This window comes from Pteropus vampyrus, unplaced genomic scaffold, assembly GCF_000151845.1.
Source record: "Pteropus vampyrus isolate Shadow unplaced genomic scaffold, Pvam_2.0 Scaffold48, whole genome shotgun sequence".
Taxonomy (NCBI): Eukaryota; Metazoa; Chordata; class Mammalia; order Chiroptera; family Pteropodidae; genus Pteropus; species Pteropus vampyrus.
Window position 1 is genome coordinate 5,083,316 of NW_011888829.1, and position 26,330 is coordinate 5,109,645.

The 26,330-nt window shown below is 39.7% G+C and overlaps 1 protein-coding gene across 4 annotated transcripts in view; it reads right to left on the bottom strand.

The window, feature by feature from the left end:
* CALD1 (caldesmon 1) overlaps positions 1-26,330 on the bottom strand; it is a 185,941-nt gene that overhangs the window by 72,943 nt on the left and 86,668 nt on the right. For all 4 annotated transcript variants that reach the window (XM_011359529.2, XM_023530299.1, XM_023530298.1 and 1 more), the window contains one exon: positions 22,277-22,388. In XM_011359529.2, the coding sequence (XP_011357831.1) occupies positions 22,277-22,347 (71 nt within the window). In that variant the 5' untranslated portion in view covers positions 22,348-22,388. The remainder of the gene's footprint in view (positions 1-22,276; positions 22,389-26,330) is intronic.

The following is a 26,330-nucleotide window of genomic DNA, read 5'->3' on the forward strand; positions in this document are numbered from 1 at the left end:
CTAATAGCCAGTTATTTAAAAGCCATCCATCCGCCAAGCTATCTTCCTGGCTGTAGAGAAAGGAGGGAGAGGGAAATTGTGACTGCTCTTGGTTGGCCCCTTGTTATCACAAAATGCATTTGGGAAGTAGTTGTCGTCCTCAGTTTGTGATAGTAAAACTCATGGGTGTCACAACTCATGCTACCTAGCAGGGTGCTGATAGGACAAGAGTGAAGAGAAAGTGAATCTTAGCTGTGGTCAGACACCAGTGGGGGACAGAAAGAGCAACAAAGGCCAGCGAAAGGGAGAATGGATGCATGTGAGAGGCAGGGAGAGAGAAGTGAGCCAGGAGATGAGAGCAGCCTGGAGTAGGCCACAGCTTCCAAGGAGCCCATCGAGGTCCTGCTGGCTGGGGCTGGAGAGGCCAGGGGGAGGAATTAGAAAAACATACTGAGAGGTAACTCGTGAGCAGTATTCCTCTCATGCAGACGCTGACAGGCGTATGTGCTTTCCCTGGACTCAGAGTCCAGCTTGTAGAACTGCCGTCTCTGAGAGCTGAATTAATGGTCACTTCCTGGCACCATGAACAACTGGGCAGATCACCCTTCAGCAAAGTAGCAGGTGTCACACATCTGACGTTTCAGGGGAAACCAAAGTCTGGGCCACTCTCAAATTACTCACAGCATCCTTCATTTCTGGATACCTTGTTTAATTTTTCACCAAAGAGATTCTGGGCTGGGAAGGTTTGACGGAGGTCAGTGTAATAGAAAGGAATAGCTCCCGCCACAGGGTGGTCCGTTATTAATAAAATAGGATTAAAAAAATAACTACTTCACGGAGGTAGGAGACTGGGCCACATGATCTGTTCCAGACTTTATAGTCTGCAGCGGCTGAGAACAGCTTCTACCTTGGAACTATTCCCTGAGGGGAAGAGAGGCATGTGGGAAGTGCCCACGTACTGTCCCAATGCACACACACAGACACACACACACACACACCCACTCACTTGCCTCCTACAGAAACTCAACTCAAACCCAAAGAAAATCTACTCATCTGAGAGGCAACAGTTCAAGTAATTTAAAGGGAATTTTTTTTTTTTAAAGGCTCTTAAAGAAAAATTTTCTTATAAAGAAATGCATAGACTCTACGGTTTTAGAATGAGGCAAAAGATCTTGCCTAGAAGCTGCTCACTAGGTGTGGCTAGAAACAGAAGTGAAGGGGTTAAGTACATATCTACAGGCAGAACCTCTTTCTCCCTTTCCCTTGGCCCCTTAATAGTTTTCCCTCCATAGCTGATGACATTTCACTCTCCTCCACCCCCGCCCTGCCCTAGGGCACTGGGTAGATTCACTTAAACTATATTGCTTTGCACCGTCCTGTGAGATTGCTTTTATAATGGACCTTCCTAAGAAATCTTCTCATGAAACACGCCTTTCTGTATCCATCTCCCCTGGAAGAAACGACAGGCTTCTTTCTACCTTCTGGGAACGTCTTTTCCTTCCTCTCCTTTCTCATCTTCTTTGCTAGGGTCTTCGAGGTTCCCATTGCCTATTCCTTTAGAAACAGGCGGAGGGCTGGGTGGGGGTGGAGGAATGAATGCACGGACTGCTGTGGAAAGTCGCTATTTACCCCTCATCATAATCTTCCTCTCCTTCACTTTGTTGACACCATTCTCCCCACTGTGCTTTGCCTGGCCTTGCTCTAGGCCTGTCACATGTCTTGGGGTGCTATGCTCTTCTCTCTCCCCTACAATGATGGCCATACGGCTTTGCCACAGCATGTTCTCCCGTCGCCCCTCCACGCTTAACACTATTTGAATATTTACTACAAGCATGTCATCTAGTTAAGTGCCGTGGGGGATCCAAAGAAGGTCAGACCCACAGGGAGATAGGATATGTATACAAAAATTTTAATACAAGATAAAAAGTGAACCGTGCTCTGTAAGCAGCAGAGCTAAAGTCCCGTACTTCAAAGGTGACACCCTGTGGTCAAGGTCTCAGTGTTTAATCGCTCTTACGCTCAATTTATTCTGTTATTGAACTAGACTTCCTGTTGCTGAAATAGAAATCCACTTATCTCTGTTAGGGCCACAGGTAGTAAGTCATCCTTTAGTCTTGTCTTTCCTAGGCTCGATGCCAATGCTCATTTTCCTTCCTTTTAATATCAGCCTGAAATATAACAACTCCTCCAATGAGAAACCAAAACTGGGCATAACAAAGGCTCGATCGAGGCAGAAGGAGCCTGGATCAAGTCCCAGTGCTGCCTGCCACGTTCCTGTTAATACAGCCTAACGTCACTGTCACCTTGACAGCGGTGACTCGTACAGGGATCGCTCATTCGTTTTTGTGCCAAAACCAGGGTTTCTTTTCTTTTTCTTCTCCACACTTGTTGCTTAGTCAGTCTATTTCCAGCATTTACCTGTAGAGCTATTTTTTGCTGTTATTATTTGCCCATGATAGAGAAAACTTCATATTGTTTTCAGAGGCCCATTTTTCAACTCTTCTAGGATACCCTGCATGGCATTCGTCTTGTCTAAGGTCTTGGGAATGTCAATAGGAAACAAGAACACAAAACCTGATTTCAAAAAGGGAGAAAAAAAATCTCTCAAAGAGCGCCTCTGTGAATTTCAGTACCTGGGAAGTCTAATTATCTATTTGAGGCAACATAGAGTTCAAGATCTAGATTGCACCAATACTGTGTTTACATAGCTTTGTCTCCCCTTACTAGGTTGTGAACTCTCTGAGGAGGGGGATTATGTCTTCCTCATCTTTGTGACCCTTACTCATGTTAGCATATCTGGCACAGAGTATGCCTTCTGTAATATGCATAAATGAATTCATGGACATGGCTTCATGCAAGTGATGGCCTTGACTAAGTTAATTTATTTTTTCTGTAATTGAGTTTAAATGAGAGGACGAGTGTTGTGAATGGTGGCCCGGCCTCCCTGAGTTGTGCCCAGCATCGGAAGTGAGATATCTGTGGGCACGTGTGACTGAGTGGTGGGCTGGGCCCAGGCAGATGACTCTCACAGGGGGCCTGGGGAGTTGTTCACTATTGTGTGCCTTGGTGTTGGTCCCTTAGCCCAGCCCCTTGACCGCATGTCTGTGCCTCGAGGAAAGGTGGGTGCAGAGAAGCCGAGGCTGTTTCCATAAGGTGTTTGCCGAGTGTAGGCGAAGCCTTGGTGCCCAGTGACCAAGAGTAACAGAGCAGAAAGAAGGTCATTATTCCTACGTCTACACAGAGCACAGCCTGGTTTTGGAATTCTAGAGGGCCGATGGGAACGCACGGCCGCTTTGGAACCTTGGAAGGTTGGATCACCAGGGCATGAGACGGCGTCTTTGACACAGAGGCCCCGGGTCAGGTAGGCCTCAGAGCAGTGGCGGTGGAAGGTCCTGTGCAAATGACAGAGAGGGGCCAGGGCCTCACAGGGGAAGGGCCTAGCAGCAGGGAGCCATGGGAGGCACACACAGTGGTGTGAGTTAGACGTCCAGAAACAATCAGAGGAATTATGTTTTTTTAATGTTGGTTTGTGGTGGTTGTCCTGCAGGAGCTGGTAGCATTAAGAATTATATTCTTTGTGCGAATTATATGTGATTCTATTGACATCCACAGGCAGATTCTGATTGAGGATACATGAGTGACAGCTATACGATTTCTGTACCTTTTTAAAATTGCATTTTATTCTGGAGTCTTTTAGATAAACTCAAAGGAATAAGGAAACTATAACAAACATCCGTGTGCTCACCATCCAGCTTAAGAAATAATACTTTCAAAGTAACAATGCCGAGCATGCTCTTCTAAGATAGCATTTTCTCCCTGTCCACTTAGAGGTAGCTACTCTCCTGAGTCTGATTGTATCCAGTCCACTTTCTTGTGAGCTAATCCTTTGAACGCTTTGCCCTCTCCTCTCCCCACTCCAAATCTGGTCCCACCCCAGTGGGACCGCCACCAATGCCACTATAGTGTTTATTTGGTTCTAAGATGAAACAGGATGCGAGTGTGGACATCCTTTCACTCGTCCTGATGCTTCTGTATTTTTCGTAGTGAAATGCAGGTTCCCTGATCATGATACTGCTCTCCAGTTAAAAGGAGGGCATTTTTTTCCTTCCCAAGGCCAAATCTTGAGTCCCAGAATTCCTTGGCTTATTCTTTCCCTTAAGTGTATTCTGACTGCTGGTTATATCCCCATTGGCAACCTAACACATATCTTCAATCAGTGCAATACACCCTAACATTTATCTAAAGGGAACTTTTGTTCAGTGAAAAGATTATTGGCATCTCTACCACTATTTGCTTGGTATTTCCTGAAGCTTTCTGCCTTTACCTAACAAAGTTATTCTTTCTCCTTTTCACTTGAATCCTTTGCTCCTCTGAATTCTAGTGATTCTTTAAGAACCGATGTCTGAACCCACCTCTAGGAAATCCTCCTAGGTTTGATGTTATTTCTTTGTAATTTATCATCTTAGGAGGACAGATGAGAAAGTTTGAGCCCACGCTTGTTTGCACACATTTGAGAAATAGTTATGTTGTCATGTGTGAGTCAGCCCCTCCAGCTAACTTGCTGGAAGGCTCTTTATTTCTGTTTAAACTCTTTTGCAACAATTATTTAGGTCGTCGGTCTGAGCTCTTTTTAAAATCTAGGGTTATTAACCAGCTAGACTATTTTTTTTTCTCTGGAGAGAAAAGTTTCTATATTAAAAGGATCGTGCCTCCAACTTCCCTCTGCCCTCTAGCTTGAAATATACCCTTAAAACAATAAAACAATGCTTTGAAATAGTAGGGTTCTAACAACAGTTTCTTGAAGGCATGGTTGCTGGGGCATGTCCATGTACTCTGGTTCTGTTCTCAGAGAAAATATTAATATACATCTTATATAATTCAAGGAAAGAAGTGTGTACATGAAGGATATGATTCCTACCCATAGGAAACTGAATCTAGGCCTTTATGATGTACTTTAAAATATAGATTTGTTGTACCTAGATGCAATTAAACCATGAAGGAAATGAAGAAACTATCATGGGGACTCTAAGAATATAATCCTAGTGCAGGGAAAAAGGTCAAATCTTCAAAGGATGTATGTTAGTTCATAAGCCACAGAGTTCTCAGTATTTACCACTTTTGTTCAAAGTATCTAAATATTTCCACAACCATACATTTATTTTCTGGTGTCCACTTTATGCATCTGGGTATTAAATTCACACCTGAATTTTATAGCCGGAATCAAATCCAGATTTTTTTCCAGCAATACCATATAAGGGCTAAAAAAATATTGATTTCTTCTTTTGGGAGGTCAGAGCTGGATTAAAGCATATATTTGTTCCTATTGCTAGAAAAATAGTCCATTATGTGTTTTGGATACTTTGGGTGTAGTGTTTATTATTTATATAATGACACTTTGTTAGGTACTGTCCTATTCTGTAATCAACAGATCACACGAATCAGTACACGATTGTGATATCTATCTACAGATAGAAGTAGATAGATGGATTCATAGAATCTTATTTATTCATCGTTCATGTATATATATCTTTGTTCACCAAAGTAAATTAAATTATAACCTTTTTGTTGGTAGGGATATTTCCTAGCACATGTCTTGTACCTGATAATGACCTAGAATAGTACTCAGCACATATCAGATGCTCAATAAATACCTGTCATTTATTCTCTAGGTTGAAAAGGGTCAACAATGGAGAAGAGATGCTGCACCAAGGAGACCAGTTGGGTGGTCCTTCCAGAGGCTCCCACGGAGTGGCCTTTTTTGAGCATTTATCATACAAGATCTAGAAACTCTGCTGCACCAGGAACTGGATCTTAGGAATTCTCAGAGTTAACAGGTCTCAGGGAGACTGATTGGCTCACAGACTCACAAGAGACTGATGTGTACATTAGAAGGCCCATGAATGCCAATTAGTTAAGATAGCATGGATGACCTCCCTCTTTGGTGCCTTGAGAGCTCTCATTTTCCAACCAGGATACCGCCATTCCCTAAGCTGGAATGTCAGGAGGCTGCCTCATGAGTGTGGAATCAGGGCAAGAGAAGGGGATATCATGGGGAATATCTCACCCGAGCCAAGGGGAGATGTGAGGAAACAACACCTCTCTCAGTAGTGAGAATATTTGCCATGTGACAAGACTGAACAAACCTTGAGATGCAAGGCCCCGTCTCATCTGGACATTCCTGGATGTCCAGTGCCGACCCTAGTCATGACATTCACACAGGCCTCTTCTACTGGCCTATTCTTTCTTCGGACTTCCTAATACCACAGATGATTTGGACTGAATGTTTGTGTACCCTCGAATGTCATATGTGGAAATCCTAACCCCCAATGTGATGGTATTAGGAGTTGGGGCCTTTGGGAGGGGATTAGGTCCTGAAGGTAGAGCCCCCATGAGTGGGACGAATGTACTTCATAAGAAGAGACATGAGAGAGCTTTCTTTTTCTCTCTCTCTCCACCATGTGAGGCTACAACAAGAAGAGGACGGCCAACAGCAAACCAGGACGTGGGCCCTCACCAGACCCTGGATCTGCCGGCACCTTGATCTTGGACTTTCCAGCCTCCAAAACTGTAAGAAATAAACGTTTCTTGTTTAAGCCACCCACCCATCGTATTCTGTTATAGCAGTGGGAGCTAAGACAGCAGATTGCAGTTAGACTCCATTTGCTTATATCTGAGAGACCTAATGCAATTTGACACTTACGCGCTGAATTTATTAGCAATGTTCTTTGGTAGAATTCTTGGGTGCTTTTATGGTGGCAGTGTGTGACGAGATTAGAAATAGACTAGGAGAAACCTTTTCAGCTTTGGGATGCTGGTTTGCTTTGAAATTACTGAGCAATGAAATCAAGCTATCATTAGGATCAAAACAGGAAAAGCAAACAGAGCTTTTTTTTTGTTCATTCGTTTATAGAATAGAACCAAGCAGCTTCTTTAGTGGAAATATTTAATAAAAAAATCTGTTTCATTTTTTTCTTATTTAAAAGCCAAAAGCCATCTGGAAAGCTTTTTACTTTTAAGACCTTGTGAAGACAACAAAGAAAATAAAATAGATGATACTTATACAAAAAGTAGCAGACAGTCACTTCCAATTTGAAAGCCAATGATCTGAAATATGCATTCAGCTTTCTAAAATATGCTACAAAGTAGAGAGGGCTGATGTAACTGGAGATTCTCTTAGGTATTTTAGAATTCAGAGTCTTTCTAGGATAACTTCATATTATCTTTCCTTCTGACTCTTTCCCAGTGGATCTAAAAATTAAAAACCAAATTAAAAATTAAAAGATGCAATTCTGAGGCTATTCTATAATGCTTCCAGATCTATGTGTTTGGGGTGTTCCAGTTCACTAATTTTATTTTAGTTACAAACTTTATGGTAACAATTAACCAAAGGGTAGACTTTAATAATTAAGAAACTCAATGCTTAGTGTAGAACGTGTGTATTATAGTCGATGTTAACTGAATTAATCTGCACCTTAATTTAGAGTTTTGACTCAGTTCTTTATAAATACTCCTCCTCTCTCTTCTAAATAGTACTTTTTGAGGTGTATGAACTCTTTATAAAAACAAACAAAAAAAATGCTCCACTTCATTGAAAAGAAATCAACCTCTCCATATCTTGGTTGAAAAATCTTGGGGTCTAATAAATTTCTTTTCTTTTCTTGGTTCATCACTATATCCCAATACTAGAAAACAAGTCACTATTTAGAGTCTAAACTTGAGATCCGACTTGTATGTTAAATGCTCCTTATTTCAGAAAGAGTGTTGACCAAAACTGGCCTGAGGTTGGCTCTAGCCCTCATCTACTTCTGCCCATGGTCCTAGGATTAAGTGAAGAAGTTTACTCTTCCAGACCACAAACTTGGTCTTTCATTAGAGAAAATTTTCAATTATACAGTTTGTTCACTGTTGGACTTTTGAGGGTTTGGTATGAGCCCCATCATTCGATGATTATCTGGTCTTACAACGCAGATGTTAATTGCAAATAACACTAAGGGCTTGAGTATTAGAGCAAACAGGCCAACTAACGGGAATTGACTTACCTATTAATATCACTGGCCTTCATGATGCAACTAAAAAAGTATAACAGTCAAATGATATGATGTAGAACTCCAATTATCCTTAATAATCAGAGAAATTCGTGATATGAGTTTCTTCATATCTCTAGAGAAAAAGATATGGAGTCGAAATTCCAGCGGCTCAGCAGGGGAGCGATGGAATCCCAGGGAAGGTGTGGATAGTGTCAGTACCTGGGGCTACCACAAAAGTCACTAACGTCTCTGCCTCCCCACAAAGAGCTTAGCAAATACAGCCAAGTTCTGCCTTGGTTCACAGCTAGGAATTGAAGTATCTGTTCGTTCATTCATTCATTCATTCAACATTGCATGCTGGTCTTTGGGGAAAATAAAAGCAAATAAGATGTAGTTTTTGATTTAGAGTTGTTTTCAATTTGATGGGGAAAAACAGACATGTAAACAGACAAACATATAAAATAGGTGATAATAATCAATATACATAAAAAGTGCTCTGGGAGACAAGGAGAAGAATCAGTCACTTTGACGGGACCTCTGGGAAAATGTTTTTTAGAAGGTGCCTATTGAGCTGGGTCTTCAAGGTGAGTAAGAGTTCACCTGTTACTAAGGTTTCAGCAGGAACAAGACAGTGGTGTAGAAGAGAGTAGAATCCCTTTAAGTCTGAAGACCTTTGCCAAATTAGATGCAAAACCAGACAAGTAGGTGACCAACAACATCAAGGTTTAATTCTAATTGGGATAAAGCCATCATTTTAAATCTTTTGAATATTCTCCTCAATTCACAACTACAGGGAGAGAAAAGATAAAACAACTTTGCTTCTTCTAATCTGCAGTTGTGGTCCCAAGTTCTCTCCAGAGTGATAGGCCCCAGGTAACATTTGATAGCATTTTTTCTGTGTCTGATTTTTGAAAGCCTAGAACGCCTAAGGGGAAGTAATACGGATAAGATATAGTAGGACGTGTGAAAATTTCTTCGAAACACAGTATGTGACCAGAATGAAACTTGCAACTCCATACCAAGTTAAATAGAAGTGAATCTGATTTAAATGAATTACATAGATACCTCCACATGATAAACATATGTCATGGGCATCACCCTTTACACTTCGATGGCACTTGTCCCTATTTAATTTTCTCAGCCACCCTGAGATGTATTAGTTCTGTTTTACAGATGAGGAAGCCCAGCTCTGCCAAAACTTAATTCCATGTCCTCTTTCTTTTACTCTTGATCTAAAAGGTACTTTCCTTCACAGAGTTAGAGGTAGTTATATGGATTGGATTAAATGACGAGGTTTCCTGCCACTGACCTTGTGTTCATGGACATATTACTTTGGCTTTCCAAACCCTTTTCAGAGAAGTAGGAGAAAGAGAGTCTTAGTTTCTGACCACATATCCCAATAGGATCCCAGAATCTGTCTCCTAGCAGTAATTCTGAACTCTGGGCAGAGTTCTCATGGGAAACGAACTCCTTTCTGGAGGGTGTGTGTCCTTACTGCAGCTCTACCATCGCTGACGAATGCTGCCACGAGACAGAACTTGTGTTCATGTGCCGATGATATGAGGCGCTTAGAAATGAAAGGATTAGGAATTTCCATCCTGCCTCAGCCTCGAGTTTTACAAACACTTCATCCTGTTCAGTTCACAATGCACTGAGCTTCTGTGGCAATGATACTCTCTGGATAGCCAGGACATACTCTGAGGATGCTGGCTCGGAAAACATACATTTGAGATGTTTGGCTTTCAAGGTTAGGTAAGGCGAGTTAAAGGCTCTTAAAAGGGGAGTAGCAGGGAGGAAAGGCATCAGATAGCAACACTTCCTATATCACAATTTTTGTCCAAGACCCCTTAAAAGCGGGTTCTCATTTTCTTCATCAAGGAAGGAAAAAATAGTGAGTGAATATTAGATCCTCCTAAGTGGGCCCCCATTAAAAAAAAAGAAAAAATCAGGAATTACACAACAGTATTGATTAGAGAAACAGAAGGACTGCTCACGGAAGGAGTGGGCAGAAGTACACATCGACTGTAATTGTGATAGTGCCTTGGGAAAGATGCTGTGTAATTTTACCTGCTGAGGCCGCTCATCTTCAAACCAGCATGATAACCCATCCCGCTCATCTGTTTGTTCACTTCCTGTTCAGTTATTTCCCATATTAGTCTCCTGAGTTGCTCGGAAAGACCTGCCAACAGTGCAAAGTTTTCTTGGGAATCAAAATGGGTCGCCTACTGTTATTCTAAGTCAGCACAGTGGAGCTACCAGCTCCAGAAATAAGGGACTCTTTCATTACCTAGTTGCTGGTGCCTGCTCTAGGAGTTATCAAGCTTTCATTTGGAGAGCCCCTAGGTATGCAAAATTCCCACTGGACAATAGAATCCAGGTTAGCCCAGGAAAATAAATAGCACAAATTGAGTCATCTTCTGGAACATATCAGTGGGATTCCTAAATGGTACAAGGAAATGGAAGCCAGTGAAGATGTGACATGGGATAGTCCGTGTCACCCACATGGAAAATATGAACATTGAAGGAATTTCCTATTCTAAACAATGTGCAGTCTAAAATACACTCTCTGGAGACGTTCCTGAATGTACAGGCTTCTGGCTGCTATTTATAGCGGCTGATGTGTACTTTACCAAGATTTTTATTCCAATAAAGGAACTGTATGTGATGTAGGGAGTTATTAAAGTGGAAAATAAACCCTCACATTTTAACTTAGTCAATTAATTGGTACTAATCTCAAATGTAATGTCAGAGCTCACCTATCTAGACTAACTGAACGGAAAGTCAGTACAACTCATGAAATATTTTAATATAAAATCAGTTTTGGAAATATGTTCAGTATACCTGGTGACCTCTACTAGGTTAACAAAACATTAGAAATTTGTTTAAAAATTGCATAAGCAGAAATGATTTATAATGAGCAAATTAGGCTTTTAAATGTAAGCGAATGTTTCCAAAGTTCCTTTAAAAGCTTTAAAACGTTGTGCTCTCAAGTGTTTAAAAACTAAGCCATGGAATGTAGCTTACATATTTAACATATTAATCAAGTCCTTTATTTATAAATAGTTCAAAGTTATACTTTTCTACGATCCCAGAATGAATGGTAAAAATTCGAAAATGAAGGAATCTGAATTAATGAAGATTTACAACAGACTAAAAACTAGTTTACCAACTGCTGATAAATGTTGCTTATTAGAAAGCAAACGAGTAAAAAGAACCAATTTTATTCACGAAGTATGTACATTATTCCTCTTTAACCTCATTCACAGATGAACGAGAATCCACTTAAATAGCCACTAAATCATTCCAACATGGTCATGTTTTATGTCCAGTGGTACTTTCTTGTAACATTGTTAAGGGCCTTTGGAATAATTAAGATCAAGAACTTCCCTAGAAGACTTCAAGGCAATTGAGATAGATTTCCCTTGACTAGGAATTTGGAATAGTCTGTAATCATTCCCGTCTGCCATTCCCACGCGGCCAAATGACGGCCACTGATGCAGATCTCTTACACATGGCTGGTCAGTGAGAAACCATAATTCCATAGTCAGTGAGAAAACCAAAAGGCAGGGTACATAGAGTCAACATACATATTTAATAGCCTTCATTCCATTTGTATTTGATTGCGATGAGAATCTCTCGCTTGTAGAGACTTCTTTGTTTATAATACTTCTCTAAGTTTCGCAGCTTTACACAGAAGGACTCCTTGGGTCCTGCGTGTTTACAAAGTCAAGCTTCTTGTCCTCTCCGGGAGCAGTGAGCTCTCATTACCGCCGTCATCGGAGTCTGGAGAGGATGCTGGGAAAGCCCTGGATCACAGGGCCCTGGAAAAACTATCGCTTCAATTCGCATTATCTTATTTAGAATTGTATTTTAAAATAAAGGAATTTTTCAAGATACCAGTTACCTTTGTGGATGGAGAGGCAAGGGGGTTAGGGATGGGAGCGGTCTGCAGGGATTCAGAGGTCCTGGAAATGTTCTAGTTCTTAAGCTGAGTCATAAGTTCACAGTGTATGCATTCAATGATTTATAACTTCCGTATACGTTACATAATATTATTTTGTATGTATCAGCTTTTTCATGATCAGAATGAATAAAATCACTGATTTAGACTAAAATGACTAAAAATCATTTTGTAAAAAATGACTAAAAATCATTTTGTAAAAATCATTAGGCACATAACTTTATACTATTAGTATGATATTTATATATATTGTTGAGAAGCTTTTAGTTACTGCTTTAGTGGTGCTGAAACCATAATTATTCGATATAAAAAAAGAAACCATAATTCCATGAGGCAAAAAAGAAACAATTCGAAATATGTGATCAATTAAATATTAGATATATAAATTGTTGAGATGAAGACCTTGATAAGTTAGACTGCACTATCCTGTATCTTTTCAAATAAGTAGGGAAAATGAGAAAAGATTCAAAAATAAGGAGATACATTTTCTTTCCAGGATGCAGACTTAATTCACATGCACGATTCTTCCATCACTTTCAAGGTGACTGATAAAATGGATTTGAAACAGAGCAGAGATTAGACGCCAAATTGTCTGAAGACGTGGGGACTCTTGCACGTGTTCAGTGATTCAGAAACCCCAGAAGGTAACTGCCGAGGGGCCGAGTTTCTTGGGAGATGATCCCGGAGAGGGCTTTCCTCATAGCTCCTTCCTTCCCATGTCCTCCATCCAGCCAAAAAACCTCAACAGGTAACATATACTGAGCACTAATCATATATTTACACATACATAATATATATATACGTACCTGTATCATATATACATATCATGTATGTCATGTATATTCTTTCTATCTACCTACCTACCTACCTACCAACCTATATCTATCATCTATCATCTATATCAATCATCTATCTATCTAGTGCTTTATAATCTACATGAAACCTTACGAGGAGGAACTGTTACGATGGCCATTTTCCTGAAGAGGAAATGGGCTCACAGAGGCTAAGATGTCCTTGGTCACCCAGCTGGGACTCAAACCCAAGTCTATGGGATCCTGCTTTCTGGAAGCCATGGTGTCTGTGTCCCTCTCCAATCTCTCCAAAGAGAGTCGCGATGAAGGTGGAACATGAAATCCTTTCTAAGGAATCATATCAGTTCTTACTTCTTTTAAGTTTAGAGAGAAAAATCCTTTGGTGAATTTGAATTGCTAAAATGAAACTGGTAAGGATGGAGAAATCCTACATAATAACTTAGTATCATAATTAAGCTTTGTTTAAAGAAATCTTGGCAAGACCACACATACCAAATAAAAGACTCTAAAATTGATGGCAAATAAGCTTCTATTTGCGAAACCACCACACCTACTTTTCCTTCTTGACTCAGATGGCAAAGTTTGATTCCAAATTTCTAACATTTACTATTTTCATTCTCCCTATCCACTTATCTTTCTTTGCTTTTAATTTTGTTCATCATAAAGTAATCTGACCTAACCTTTTATTTAGAAATATTATCCATAAACTGTTTAAACTAAAAAACAAAACAAAACAAAAAACATACAATACACCGTAGTATACACCATTTTCCACAGAGCATGGCCCTATTTCCTTAATCAGGGGCCATGGGATTTTTTACAGACACCTCCATTCATTCAGGAGTCTGTACTGTGCAGGCAGACTCTGCCTTAACTTAGCTGCTGGGTGATCTCGAGGAGGTCAGCATCTCTAAACTTAAGTTTCTTCATATGTAAAATGAAGCTTTTAAAATTCATTAGGTCAGAGATTCTTGGCCCAGAGTTCATGGGCCCCCTGGAGGTCTGTGGATGGAGGTCCATGACGCCACTGAAAACGAGTGCCAAGTTTTGTGGGTGCATGTGTGAATTTTTCTTGGAGGACAGTCTTCAGTTTTCACCAGAGACTCAAAGTAGTGTGTGGTCCAAAATGAAAAAGTAACATTTCACTGCAGACTATTATCTATAAGGTCATTGACAACCTAAGCTTTTATGAGTGATGATGTGATTAACTAAGCCCCTGTCCTAATGGTGAATACTGTCTTATTGAGAAAAATTCAGAGAAAAGCCAAGAACATTAATGCCAACAGTATTCTTTGGCTTGAGGGGCAAAACTTGATCTTTGTTTTCTATTTTTCTGTGAAATGGGAATAACATGGGAAATTTTTTGAGGACAAACAAAACAATGACTGTATCTACACACGTAAGCAATTTTCCTGAATGAGCATGAAGAATAGTTCAATTAGGTCCAATAGCCTAATTTAGTTTGTTGCCACATAACTGCTTAAACTGATTTTTCCCCATCTTAGGGAGTTATTTTGGCGTTGTAGAGATGATGGACCTTCATTCAGCTAAGACAGCCAATAAAAAATTCCATTGGTAATTTCTTATAGGAGAAATGTTTTGAGATTTGAGATAGGCAAACCAGATTGCTCTCCCCAGCCAAATGAAGATGGACACATCACTTAACTTTTCAGACCTACAGATTCCTCATCTGTAAGATAGGGATAATAATATCCATGTCTGCTGTGGACTGAATGTTTGCATTCTCCCCAAATTCATATGTTAAAACCTGACCCCTAATGTGATGGTATTAGAAGGTGAGGCCTTTGGGAGGTGATTAGGTCATGAGGGTGAAACCCTCCTGAAAGAGATAAGTGCCTTCTACAAAAGAGACCCCCGAGAACTCCCTCACCTCTCTGTCATGTGAGGACACAGCGAGGAGATGGCTGTCTATGAACCAGGAAGCGAACCCTCACCAGATACCGAATCTGATGGCACCTTGTACTTATACTTCCCAACCTCCAGAACTGTGAGAAATAAATTTCTGTTGTTTATAAGCCACTCAATCTATGGTATTCTGTTACAGCAGCCTGAATAGACTAAGGTAAGGTCATAGGGTTGTTGTGACAATTAAGCGATACGGGTACATAAAGTACATTGCTTAGTCTGGCACTTGGTTGATGCTAAACAAATGATGGTTCCTTTTACTTTCTAACACTAGATGAGAATTTTGGCTAATACTTTTTTCTGCTTAAGAACTATTTTTGCTTAACTCCACTCTTCGGGTGAAATTCTGAGTTATATTTATATACTATATTTAAAATAAAAGATGTAACATTCATGAATTAGAAAATTAACCACATGGGCTATAGTATATGATTCTGAAATTCTCATGGAGCAGTTATATTTGTGTGGTACACCTCGATGTGACCAAAAGATTTAATTCTTTCCCAATCTCAAGAGAATCATCTTAGCATGTGTCAAGATTGGTCTAGGAAGGAAAGAAGCTTTGCAGTAACAACGCAGTGAATTATAATGCCTGAACTGACAGATGAAGAAAAATTCAAACTCAGTATAATGTCGTTTTGTACCAAAGGCCTGACAAAATATTAATATGATTTTAATAATAACGTCTAACATTTGTTGAGCATATAATATGTGCCAGTCACTGTGTTAATGTCTCTTCATGGGTTAACTATCTTAACATTTACAAATGACCTTGTGAGGCAGAGTGATTATTCCCATTTTTTATATGTAAAGAAATAGAAGGAAGTAATTTGTCACAAGTTCACCTAACTAGTAAAAGTCAAAGTCAGGATTTGAACCCAGGCCTGTCAGACTTCAACACCTATATACAACACATCATCCTACCTTTCCTTAGGTGACCGAAGATTGATAAATTATAAGTGTCACATACACAGACTGTGAAGAAAAATGCACTGCTATTTTAAACTGTAAGTGTATTGACTGATATATATGCCACATTTTTTTTTTCCAGCTAAGAATGAAGTTGTGAGTCAACATGTGAGGTCCTTAAGAAACTTGATTTTCCATTTTTATTTAACACATGTCACCTCAGTTAGATCCTGGACTCCTGATGCTCCCTCCACTAGTCACCATGAAGCGGGACATTTTTAGGACCAGGAAAATTGTTAGGTTAGTGGAAACAGGTCTGAAGGGGAGTTCTGAACAAATTCAGTGACTCTAATAATTTAGACAATTTCAAAGAAATATATAGTTTTTAACTTCCTAATGGAAAATAACTTTCTGATTACAGAACAGCAAAAAAAAAAAAAAAAAAAAAACAACATTGAAAAAGGTTTGAATTAAAAATTCCAAGGAAAAAGCCAAACAACCAAAAAAAAAAGGGTTTTGGGGGGGCAAGCCGGTTACATAATCATGAATTGGCTACATTATTAAATCACGTGAAGAAAGTTTCAGGGATAGAGTTCCGGAAGGGGACAACTGAGACCCAATAGATTTTTAAAAATTGTTTTTGTTTTTCTAGTGTAGTAAAAATATTTACTTTCAAAGGTCTACTTCTTGGTATTTCAGAGGCCCATACAAATGTAGGAACGATGACAACGGCAAGAGTGTTTTTACTCCCTTTATTTATGTCTGTGAGCCTCCGAATCCGATAACACAACTCCACAATAGGGGCCTTTCTTCTGATCAGAAAGAGGAACTCACGCTGGGTGTGGAAAGCATGAGCTGGGAATGTGACAAGTTCACGTCTTGTAAAGTGAGAGAGCTGCTCGTGAAAGCGAGCCCAACACCGGGAAAAGTAGCATGTCTGATGAAAAGAGCTCTTTGTGGACAAAGTATCACGGCAGGTTTCTCAGTAGATATACCAAAGCTCAAACTCCTATTGGCCAAATGTAAAAGGAGAGCTCGATTTGAATCGGTGTTAACTCTTCTAGCTGAGACCACGCAGCCCTTCCTCAGACCTTGTCACCGGTCGCTCCCACTCAACACTCTTCGCTCAATAACAAATTCTTGCTCTTTATCTTTCTACAAGTTCTTGTGCCTTCTGAGAAGCATAGACAGAAAACTTTCATATTTGTTTCGTTTTATGGTAAATAGAAAATGTATCTTCGACTCTTTTTGTATTGCAGAGAATCAAGTTGGGTAATAGTAATAATTAATAGTGATGTTTATTGAATAATACTCAATAAATAATAGCAATAATTCAATACATAATAATTATCTAATGAACACTAGATGATTAGTACTGTTAGTTCATTCATGTATTTATCTCCTTATATCCTTACAAAACTCCTGTGAGGTGGATACTATTGTTTTCCCCATTTTACAGACGAGGAACCAGAAGGTTAGAAAGATTGATTACCTTGTAAGGTCATGTAGCTAATAGGTAGCAGACCTGGGATTTGACAGTACAGCTGCCTGATGTGACAGCCCATGCTCTTAACTGCTAAAATTTACTGCCTCTCAACATTATGCATCTCGGTGTTCCTTCAATCGCATAGGACATATATGTTCTACTCAGACAAACCTATTGCTGTTGCCGTGAGCAGTCCATCTTTGCCAGATACGCATAAAAGGCCTAGCATTGTTTTGTACTTGTTGAATAGGAAGAGAGCTGGATTTGATCCCTTTGAAAATGTATTTCTGTCTCTTACTAGAAGTATATTGTTCCCAGATGATACAAAAGCAGGTGCACAGATCATCCAGAGTAGATGGATTAGGTGTATGGATGGGAGGAGATATAAAAACATATGAATCAAATGTTGATGAAGATGCCATGGACGAGGGAAAATATATTAAGATGCACTGAGAAATACAGAGACAAAGGCAGAGAGGGTTCGAAATAAAATACAGAAACAGAAAGGGAAAGAGAATATACCTATTAATTTCTTTCTTCCTGTGAGATAGGTAAAGAATAATAAACAGCAAAATTAATTGTTTGTTTGTTCAGATAGGTAATTGATTTAAAAACACAGTTTAATTTGAGATGTGTACAAATAGCATATTTTGCATAGAAATAATCCATTTAGGATTTTCACTGATGATCTGCTCAATGCATTCTGCCTACTGAACTTTTATTCTAGCCCTTTTGCTCAAAGTTACTAATCCACTTAGGATGTGACCTTTGTGACTATTGAGACACTGCCTGGACTGGTGCCCACTCAACCCTATGTTTCAGGATAGTATCTCGCATTTTGTGGATATTCAATATATATATGTATATTTTGATGATCAAATGAAATACTTCTTAATCAATCTAAAGACCTCATCTCAAAGACTCAGTGGGAAAGCCAAATGAAGGACAAGGACAAAGTGAATAGCAAAAAGATGCACAGGCTAAGGGGTGAGCCAAAGACCAGAAGAATGTTTTGATTAACCAGGTTCACATTCTGGGTTATGGAAAGCTAGATCATTCGAAATGGACTGGACTACAGCCCTCAGAATCAGATGTGGGTGTAACAGTCTCAGAGTGGCCGCCACGCGGTGGGTAAATGCCAGTCCCAAGCACACGAAAACCAGCACGGTACAAAGTGTGTGATTAACTTTCTTTAGATAACTTTTTAAAAGATCTATTTCTCATGAATAAAATGTATAAGAATCTGGCTTATTTTAATTTGTGGTTATAACATCTGGTGAGAGTACAGTTTAAAATTATTTATCACTGCAAAGTAGAACTGCATCTGCTAGTCAAACACAATAATGACTAATTAAAATAACAGAGTATTTTTATTTGGAAAGACTTTGTGGGTAAGAAATGGAAAATCAACAGACTTTCTCTTCCCCCACACAGTCTACAGGGGTACAAAGGGTGTAAGCCTTCTTTGATAAGTATCAATCAATACAGGATACATATTATGTTTGAAGATATAAAAATGTAGTTTCTTGATCATCCCTGGGTTTTATACAAGTTGAAAAGCATTAAACATCTTCTTGATTCAGTTATTCTGTCTGTCTGTTCTCAGTGCTTAGGATAGAACTTGGAGCAGAGTAGATGCCTAATAAAACTTTGTTGAATGAGTGAGTGAATAGATGAACCTGCAGCTCTGAGTTTGGGGGTCACTCTATTTTCGCTAATTTACTCCACCACCACTCCAGATCTGGGTTGAGTTCTTTCTCGATTTCCCTAAATCCACAAGAAAGTTAGGTCTTCTCGAGTATGGTGTGTAGGGACATAGAATTACATTTTCCAAAATGGAATATTACCTTATCGTTTTATTTGGTTTTAAATAAAGTAATATATGATTACTGTAAAAAATAATTTAGATAATACAAAAAGCAAAAGAAAAGTAAAAGTTACCATCAATCCCCCAAAGAAAATGCCCACTCTTGCTACAGATGAGGAAGCCAAGGTTTAAAGCTAAAGGAAGAAGGACTTGCCCAAGGTCTTAAATGCCCTTTATCTTCAGATCAAAACCATGATTTTATGTGGTCCTTGATTTCTGGTTCTGGCCATCTGTTTCCTGTACACACCCTGAACTATCAGAGTTGGCTGGACCACAGGGCCTGAACTTTACTCTTCCCATAAATGATCAGATTTTACAAAATCCTAAAGGGCAAACATGGGCTTACTTATCAGACCCCAGAACAACAGAACTAGAAGGGTCACCTTGAAACATGAAAAAGTAAACTTAGTACAAAAATAAGAAAGTACGTAAGTACTTCTCTCGAAAAAGAAAGAAAAGAGATCAGATAGAATATAATACCCTAAAAGAATTAATACAGACAGAAATGTAAGTTAAACAAGGTTAGGATAAATTTATATAAATTTATTTTAGGTTATTAAGAGTACCTAACTAAGCTTCACTGAGTATGTTTCTTTTCAAGATTGACATTAAAGGAAGACAGAAAGACTTATCCTTCCGCACAGAAAAACAACAGTAACAAAACTGGAAGGAATGAACCATGCAGCTACGTGGAAAACTCTTAGGCAAAATCCTGGTTCTAAAGAAACCTGGTTGATTCACTGGTTACAATATGTTCGTACCACAGCAAGTTAGTTTTACCTTTCCTGTCACATCACATTAAGAAGTCTCCTTATCCCATCGAAAGCAAAGAAGCTGAAGATACTGACCCAGCCTGGTGCCCAATTTCCTGTCCTCATTTCCTGAGTCCCTTTAGCCCCAATTCTATTAAGCCTGCCCCCATACTCTGGCCTGGTCTGTTTCCTAGTTCTACTGTACTTCATTTTCCTAGCTTACCATGAGGGACATAAAGGCAGAAACCATGTCTATTTATATCTCGCCATTATTTTCCTAACACAGACACTGAAACATGATTGATGCTCAATAAACATTTGCTGGGTAAAGGTCTTTTATGGACTTTCAGGAGAACCTGAGGCCAAACAACACATCACTGGAAAGAATGAGAGGGATGCTCCACTGGGCCTGGACCCTGTCTACATGGTTTCGGCGTCCACTCAGCACCGGTGCCCCTGTACTCCGCCTGGTTCTCCTTACCTCTTTGATTTTTTGGTCTTCTCTGACAGCTTCTATTGTGTCTTTATGACATCTCAGTCTCTCCACACTTACCTTCTTGGCACTATTACTACCACCGCTTCCAGCTTTTGTACTGCTACTGCCATGCCGAGTACCCAAACTTACTTCTCCAATAATAATTTCTCCCTCTTTCTGAAAAAAGATGGAAAATCTCCATCTTCAAATGCCTGGAGGAAATCTCTGTTTGGATGTGGTTTCTACCTGAAATTAAACACTCCCTCCATGCCCATCCAAGATGGCAACTCATTCCAATTTCCCCACTTGGAACAATGCACAGACCTTCTTTCCAGCTCCTCGGATTTATATTTTTAGACTTGTCTTCGAGTTTCTCTATCTCCTGAAATTCCCCCCAAATAAAGACTCTCATATTTGATCTTGATTTCTGTATTTGCTGCCCTGATTCAGGCCCTTATTACTGTATATTCAATACTAAGTCTTCCAGTGCTGGTACCCCACACTCTAGTCCACTGTAGATAACGTTCTCCAACATGTTTTCATCATGCATAGCCCCCTGCTAAGTCTATTGCCTTTTATGTGAATTAGAAACACCTAGGAGGTATAAGTCTAGCTCGTTCTTCTCCAAGGACTCAACAAATTTCTTACACCAGGATTCTTATTTCCACCTCTGGGCTTTTCCTGGTATGATTCCCCCACCTACAGGGCTCCCTTTTTACTCTTTGCCACCATCATTACTTCCTCCATGGCTTACCACTGCTAAGAAGCTCTTCCTGGCTAGTTTCGTCACAGGATAACGTTTGCCTTTCCTTCTTTTGGAATTAACATTTAGTTCTGGCTATATTGCTATGTTGCTTCTTTCTCACTTGTTTAGCTAATGATAGAATGGTTAAAAATAAAATAAAAATAATAACAACAACCACTATTTATGGAAGCTTACTATATGCCAGGTACTAAGCTAGACCATCTACGGAGTTCAATAATCTTCACAAAAACCACACAAACTATGTAGACATTATGCCTATTTTACAAATAAGGCGACTGTAGTATAGACAGAAGTCACTTGCTCATGGCCACAGGGATCCTAAGTGACAGAGCTGGGATTTGAACCCACAGAGCCCAGGAACCACTCATGGTGTCATGCATGTTTGTGCACAGACATTTCGAGAATGGCAGCCGACTCTGACCAAGTTAATCAAAGGCAGTAATTTTACCTTCTTCTTTTGCATTCTCCAAACAAATGAGTAGCGTCTATGGTCCAAAGTACTTTTTCCAGTTTTTTACTACAGAATCCCTAAGGGATCGCCTTACGACCTACCATCTTTTCATTTGTGCATTGGAATTACTGTGAGGCAACACTGATTTGATGTTAAGGTGATTGTTTAATATTTTTCTACCAGGAAATCCTACTCTGCTTTCTCCAAAGGACATCTGATTTAAGCCACATTAGATGCCATCGTCCTTTGCCCTGGGGCCTAAAATTTTAAAATATTTATATCTCGTGCTTCGTATGTCACTGCTTTTTATTTCTCCAAACTGCCCTTGAAGTCACCGTGACAGAGGCCTCACACAACATAACATAACTTCCAGCTAGACTCCGAATCTCCACAGTAACATACTCTACAGGGTTTTAACCCACAATATGTGGATTACTGAATTTGCATGCTTTTCTGATAAGAATACAAATTGTCACCAGATCCATCTGGGACTTTTGTCTTTACTTTTTTAGACTAAAGACTCCCATTTCCTAAATGCTTTCAATATTCAATATTTGTCATTTTTATGTCATTTTCACATAACTGCTTTTTAAACTTTTATCCATACATACATTGCCCATGTCCTTTAAAAATTCCAATATGAAAGGCACTGAACAAATGCAACTATTTGATTCTTTCTCGAATCTCTCTTTTTCTTGATTTTTTTTTTTTTTAATGCAGAATTTAAGTGCAGGAAAGTTTTCCATAACTGCTTTTGCAAACAGTTGAGTGCAATACATTTGACCTTGCAGACTGATGATCTTCGAGGCCTGAAACCAACACTGTTAATAACACAATATAAATACTTTTCAACCGAGATCCTTACCTTTCTGCTTCCAGGCGCATCTCTTCCCGTTTTTGCCTCCTAAGTTCTCTGCGACGTTCAAAGTCATCCATGGTGTGGTTTCAGGTTTAAGGAGACCAGATGATGTCTGGACCTGTAAGGGGAGGAGGTAGAATCAATATCATCGGTGAGTCAGAGCTATTATCTCCCAACAGTTTTTCATCCTCTCATTTTCTCTTTCCTCTTAAGAAAAACACCTTAGAAGACTGGTGAAGTAGCCAGTGATCGGTTCCTGACTCCCCCAGGCTGAGTCCTTTATGTGTGAAATTCAGTCCCATTCATGAAACTATCAGAGACAAATAAGTAAGATCCCAGGATTACAGTTAAAAAAATAAAGACCTCAGGCGACAGAGAGGTTTTAAAGACTTGAAATATTGGTGAGATCACTTAAGATTTTGTTCTTTGTAACTTGTTGAACCATAGACACAAGTTATAAAAAAGTGAACAAAAGAGGAGAAGAAAACAAGAGTGAAAAAAGAAAAGTGGCAAAAAAAAAAAAAAAATCTTCGTCCACTGGGGCAGAAGACTTACTCACTGGTGATTTTGGTAGTAATGGTACCCATCTCCCCACAAAAAAAAAAAAAAAAAGGAAATATGTAGGAATTAAGAGAAAAGTAAAAGTAGGAGAAATAAAATAATACAAGTATCCAGGCATAATTTGCATATTCTAAAAGAATATTAATATCAGAATGATAATAAAGACTGCAGAAATAATACCACGAATAAACGTAATGCAGCAGCACTTCTAAAAGTGGTTACGTTAAGACCAAGCTGTTTCCAGACCTTAAAAGTCCCGGCTCCTTGTAACCCAACCATTTTATCCTTTCCTACCTCCTTCGTGATGGTTTTAATCCCAGAAAAATCTTCCCTCTCCAGCTTTTCAGCTGAGGAGCCTGCTTCCCCTGTGTTTCTGTGCCATGGAGTCAAGTATTCCAGAATTCCCCTGCAGCCCCCAAACCCAAAATGACTACCAGAAAAGGGGAAGCGGGCTCTTTTTGTCCTTGCTTTGTTTACAGAGCTGTCAGTGGTTAGTTAAACTCGGCCTGGAATCTGGCATTTAAGGCCTGCTTGAAGATTGTTTCCTGTGTGGAGCGGGAGGCCTCCACTTCCTCTGGAATTCTAGACCCTCTGCTGCACTCGGATCACAAAAAAATATTTTCCAGCCCTTTCTGTGCACATGAGACGAGCCATTTGCTCTGCATAAGAAAATAAGGAGGCTGCAAAAGCTAAAGCCATCCTCTCGTGCATCTTTGAGGGAGCGAAAAAGCAAAGCTTAGATTTTGAAGCCACGTTCAGAACCTTCTTAATTGTCAGATTTTTTTTTTTTTATTTTCAAGTACTTTCCTCTTAAGAAACCCACACAAACAAAAATAAAACCCAAACCAACAAAAACAAAAGTATACATTTAAATTTTCCCTCCTTTTTCCTCCCCTGGGGTATTATTTATACTGCTTATAATTTTTTTTTTTTTTTTAGAAATTCAAATTTTGGTATTTGTTTGGGGTTTTTTAATTTGAAGATGTTTTTCTATCTTACTCTTATCAAGAGTATTTTCCAAGACTTTGCTAGTTATGAAGGAAAGAATCTGTTTTCCTTTTTTTTTAAAAAAAAAAAAAATTTATTTCATCTACCATAAAGAAATTTGTCTGTATTTTCCAGCCTGATCTCATCATAGTTAACAGAATGAAAAAAGTCTCATCATAGTTAACAGAATGAAAAAAGAGTGAGTCGCGGGTCCCCTGAAAGGCTGTCTGAGGGTTCTGCTCTCTGGGGTGGGTGCCTGTTCTGAGCACAGTGCAGAGCGTGTGGGGACAGCTCTGTGAGCAGTGGGTCCTCGGTTCCCTGAATGCTGGGTACAGTCAGAGAGCAAACTCTTCTCTTTCTTTTATTAAATACAGTCTTTTGTTGTATATAAATCCCTTCTCAAATAACTATAGCAGCAGTAAACAGAAATGGGAGAAAGAGGTCTGTCTGTAAGCAAATCATTTCACTTTTCTTAATTTATCCAAGTAGCTTGAAGAGCATCCTCCAAGCTCCTGGGTGCTGCTCCTCCCTCAAACCGAGCTAAGCAGTCATGCTGGCTCCTTGTTGGCAAGAGGGTTCCAGCTTCTCCGCCTGTACCTCTGCTAGAGGTGCAACCCAGCGGCGAGAGAAACATCCCCAAGCGGGTGGAGCATCTTCACGTACTCCAAGGGAAGTGAAACGGACTAACTGTCGTGGGGTCACTTTGGCTGGTCAGCCTCCCTGGCTCTCTACTCACACACATTCTTTTTCTCTTACCTGTTCTCTCCTCCTACTCCTCACCTTTTATTATTTAACTTAAACACTTTGTTTTTCTTTCTCAACCATAAAAAATCTCTATACCTATCCAGTTATTTACTCATTTGAATGCTGCTGATGATATATCTATGGGCACTTGCAGTGTGGGGGAAAAGAGGGAGACAGAGATACAGAGACAGAGATAAACATCTATGTAGACAAGTGCCAAGCGCCTTCTTGGACCTGTGGTGGGTATACCTGAGGTAGAGGAGAAAGCACCCCTGTGTACGGTGTGGTATCACCCTCCATTGGGGCATGTGTATGTGTTGTATGGGGGAGAGAAGGTGTGTGGTTTTTAAAAATAGCTCTTTGTTGGTCTCACACCACAATGGGGCTGAAGATCTTTCTTAATCCTCACACCCTTCCATCGCGGAGCTTCCCAGAACTTCTCTGGCACGTCCCCTATGTAAGGAGAGCCATATCTGCATAGAATTTTAAATGATTTCCCCCATCTTTTGGAAGCAGTAGCTTTCACATCCCCAGAGAGTAATCTCTCATTTCCTCTTCTACCCCCAGTCAATGCTGAATTCCTTCCAGCGACATTGGTTAGGAAGCAAACTTTCAACCAATGAAGTGACGAAATGTCGAGGCAGAGAGATTCTGTAAACCGTGGGGCTCTTGAGTGTCACGAATGGACAGAGTAGCCTGAAAGAGGAATGGTGGCTAACAGAGGTATATGTCAACGAACGTGACAGATAGGTCCTTGAAATGTTTTATGAAAATCTCAGTTTTGGGGTTAAGGGGCTTGTAGTCATGCTATTGAAAGAACTCTGATGTGACTTTTTGTTAAGAGAGGAAAAAAAAACCACTTTACAAAGACAGATGAATCATTATCTACTGATGATATATCTGTATTTTCAATATGAGTTTCAACATGGAATTCTCTTAAGACGGGGTATATCTGTGCTGCCGTAATTAAGTTATAAGTCAGTGTTGTAGGTTTCGAATCACTTAACACGCTGCCCTTCCTCTCAGTCATGACATCATACGTACTCAGGTATTAGTGGGAAAAGCCATGTGGACAAAGCTAAGTATAACCTACCTCCAAATCATCAGAAACCAAATGCTGAATGGGCAGGGAAAAGTCTTTGGGGCCTGGGGGCAGCATCAATATTGCTCTTGGAATACATCGAGAATAACACTTGTTGTGTTAAGGATTTTGAATAAGTTGATGCAGCTTCCAAAAGTAACTAACATTCATTGAATATGTACTATGTGCTGGATCTCTTTTTTAAAACTTTTGTTTTTAATTAACAGATTTGATTTCTTAGAGTAGTTTTAGGTTTAAAAGAAAATTGAACAGAAAGTACAGAGTTCTCATATACTTCCTCTCCACTCTCTCCCTTGCCCCCACCCCTCTGTAGGTTTATTCGTTTGGTTTGTTTTTTTCCCGTTTGCATTGAATTGTGTATTCCCACCAAAAGTATGTTGCAATCTTAACTCCTGGCACCTCAGAATGAAATCTTATTTGGAAATAGGGTCTTTGCAAATGTAGTCAAGTTCAGATGACGTTATTAAGGTGGGTCCTATCCCGATATGACTGGTGTCTTTATAAAAAGGGGAAATTTGGGCACAAAGACGCACACACACAAGGAAGAGAATGTGAAGACACGGGGAGAACGCTTTCAGACGATGGAGGGCAAGGAACACCTGAGGCTGCCAGAAGCTGGGAGAGTGGCACGGAGTGAACTTGTCCCTGGGGTCTTCAGAGGGAGCA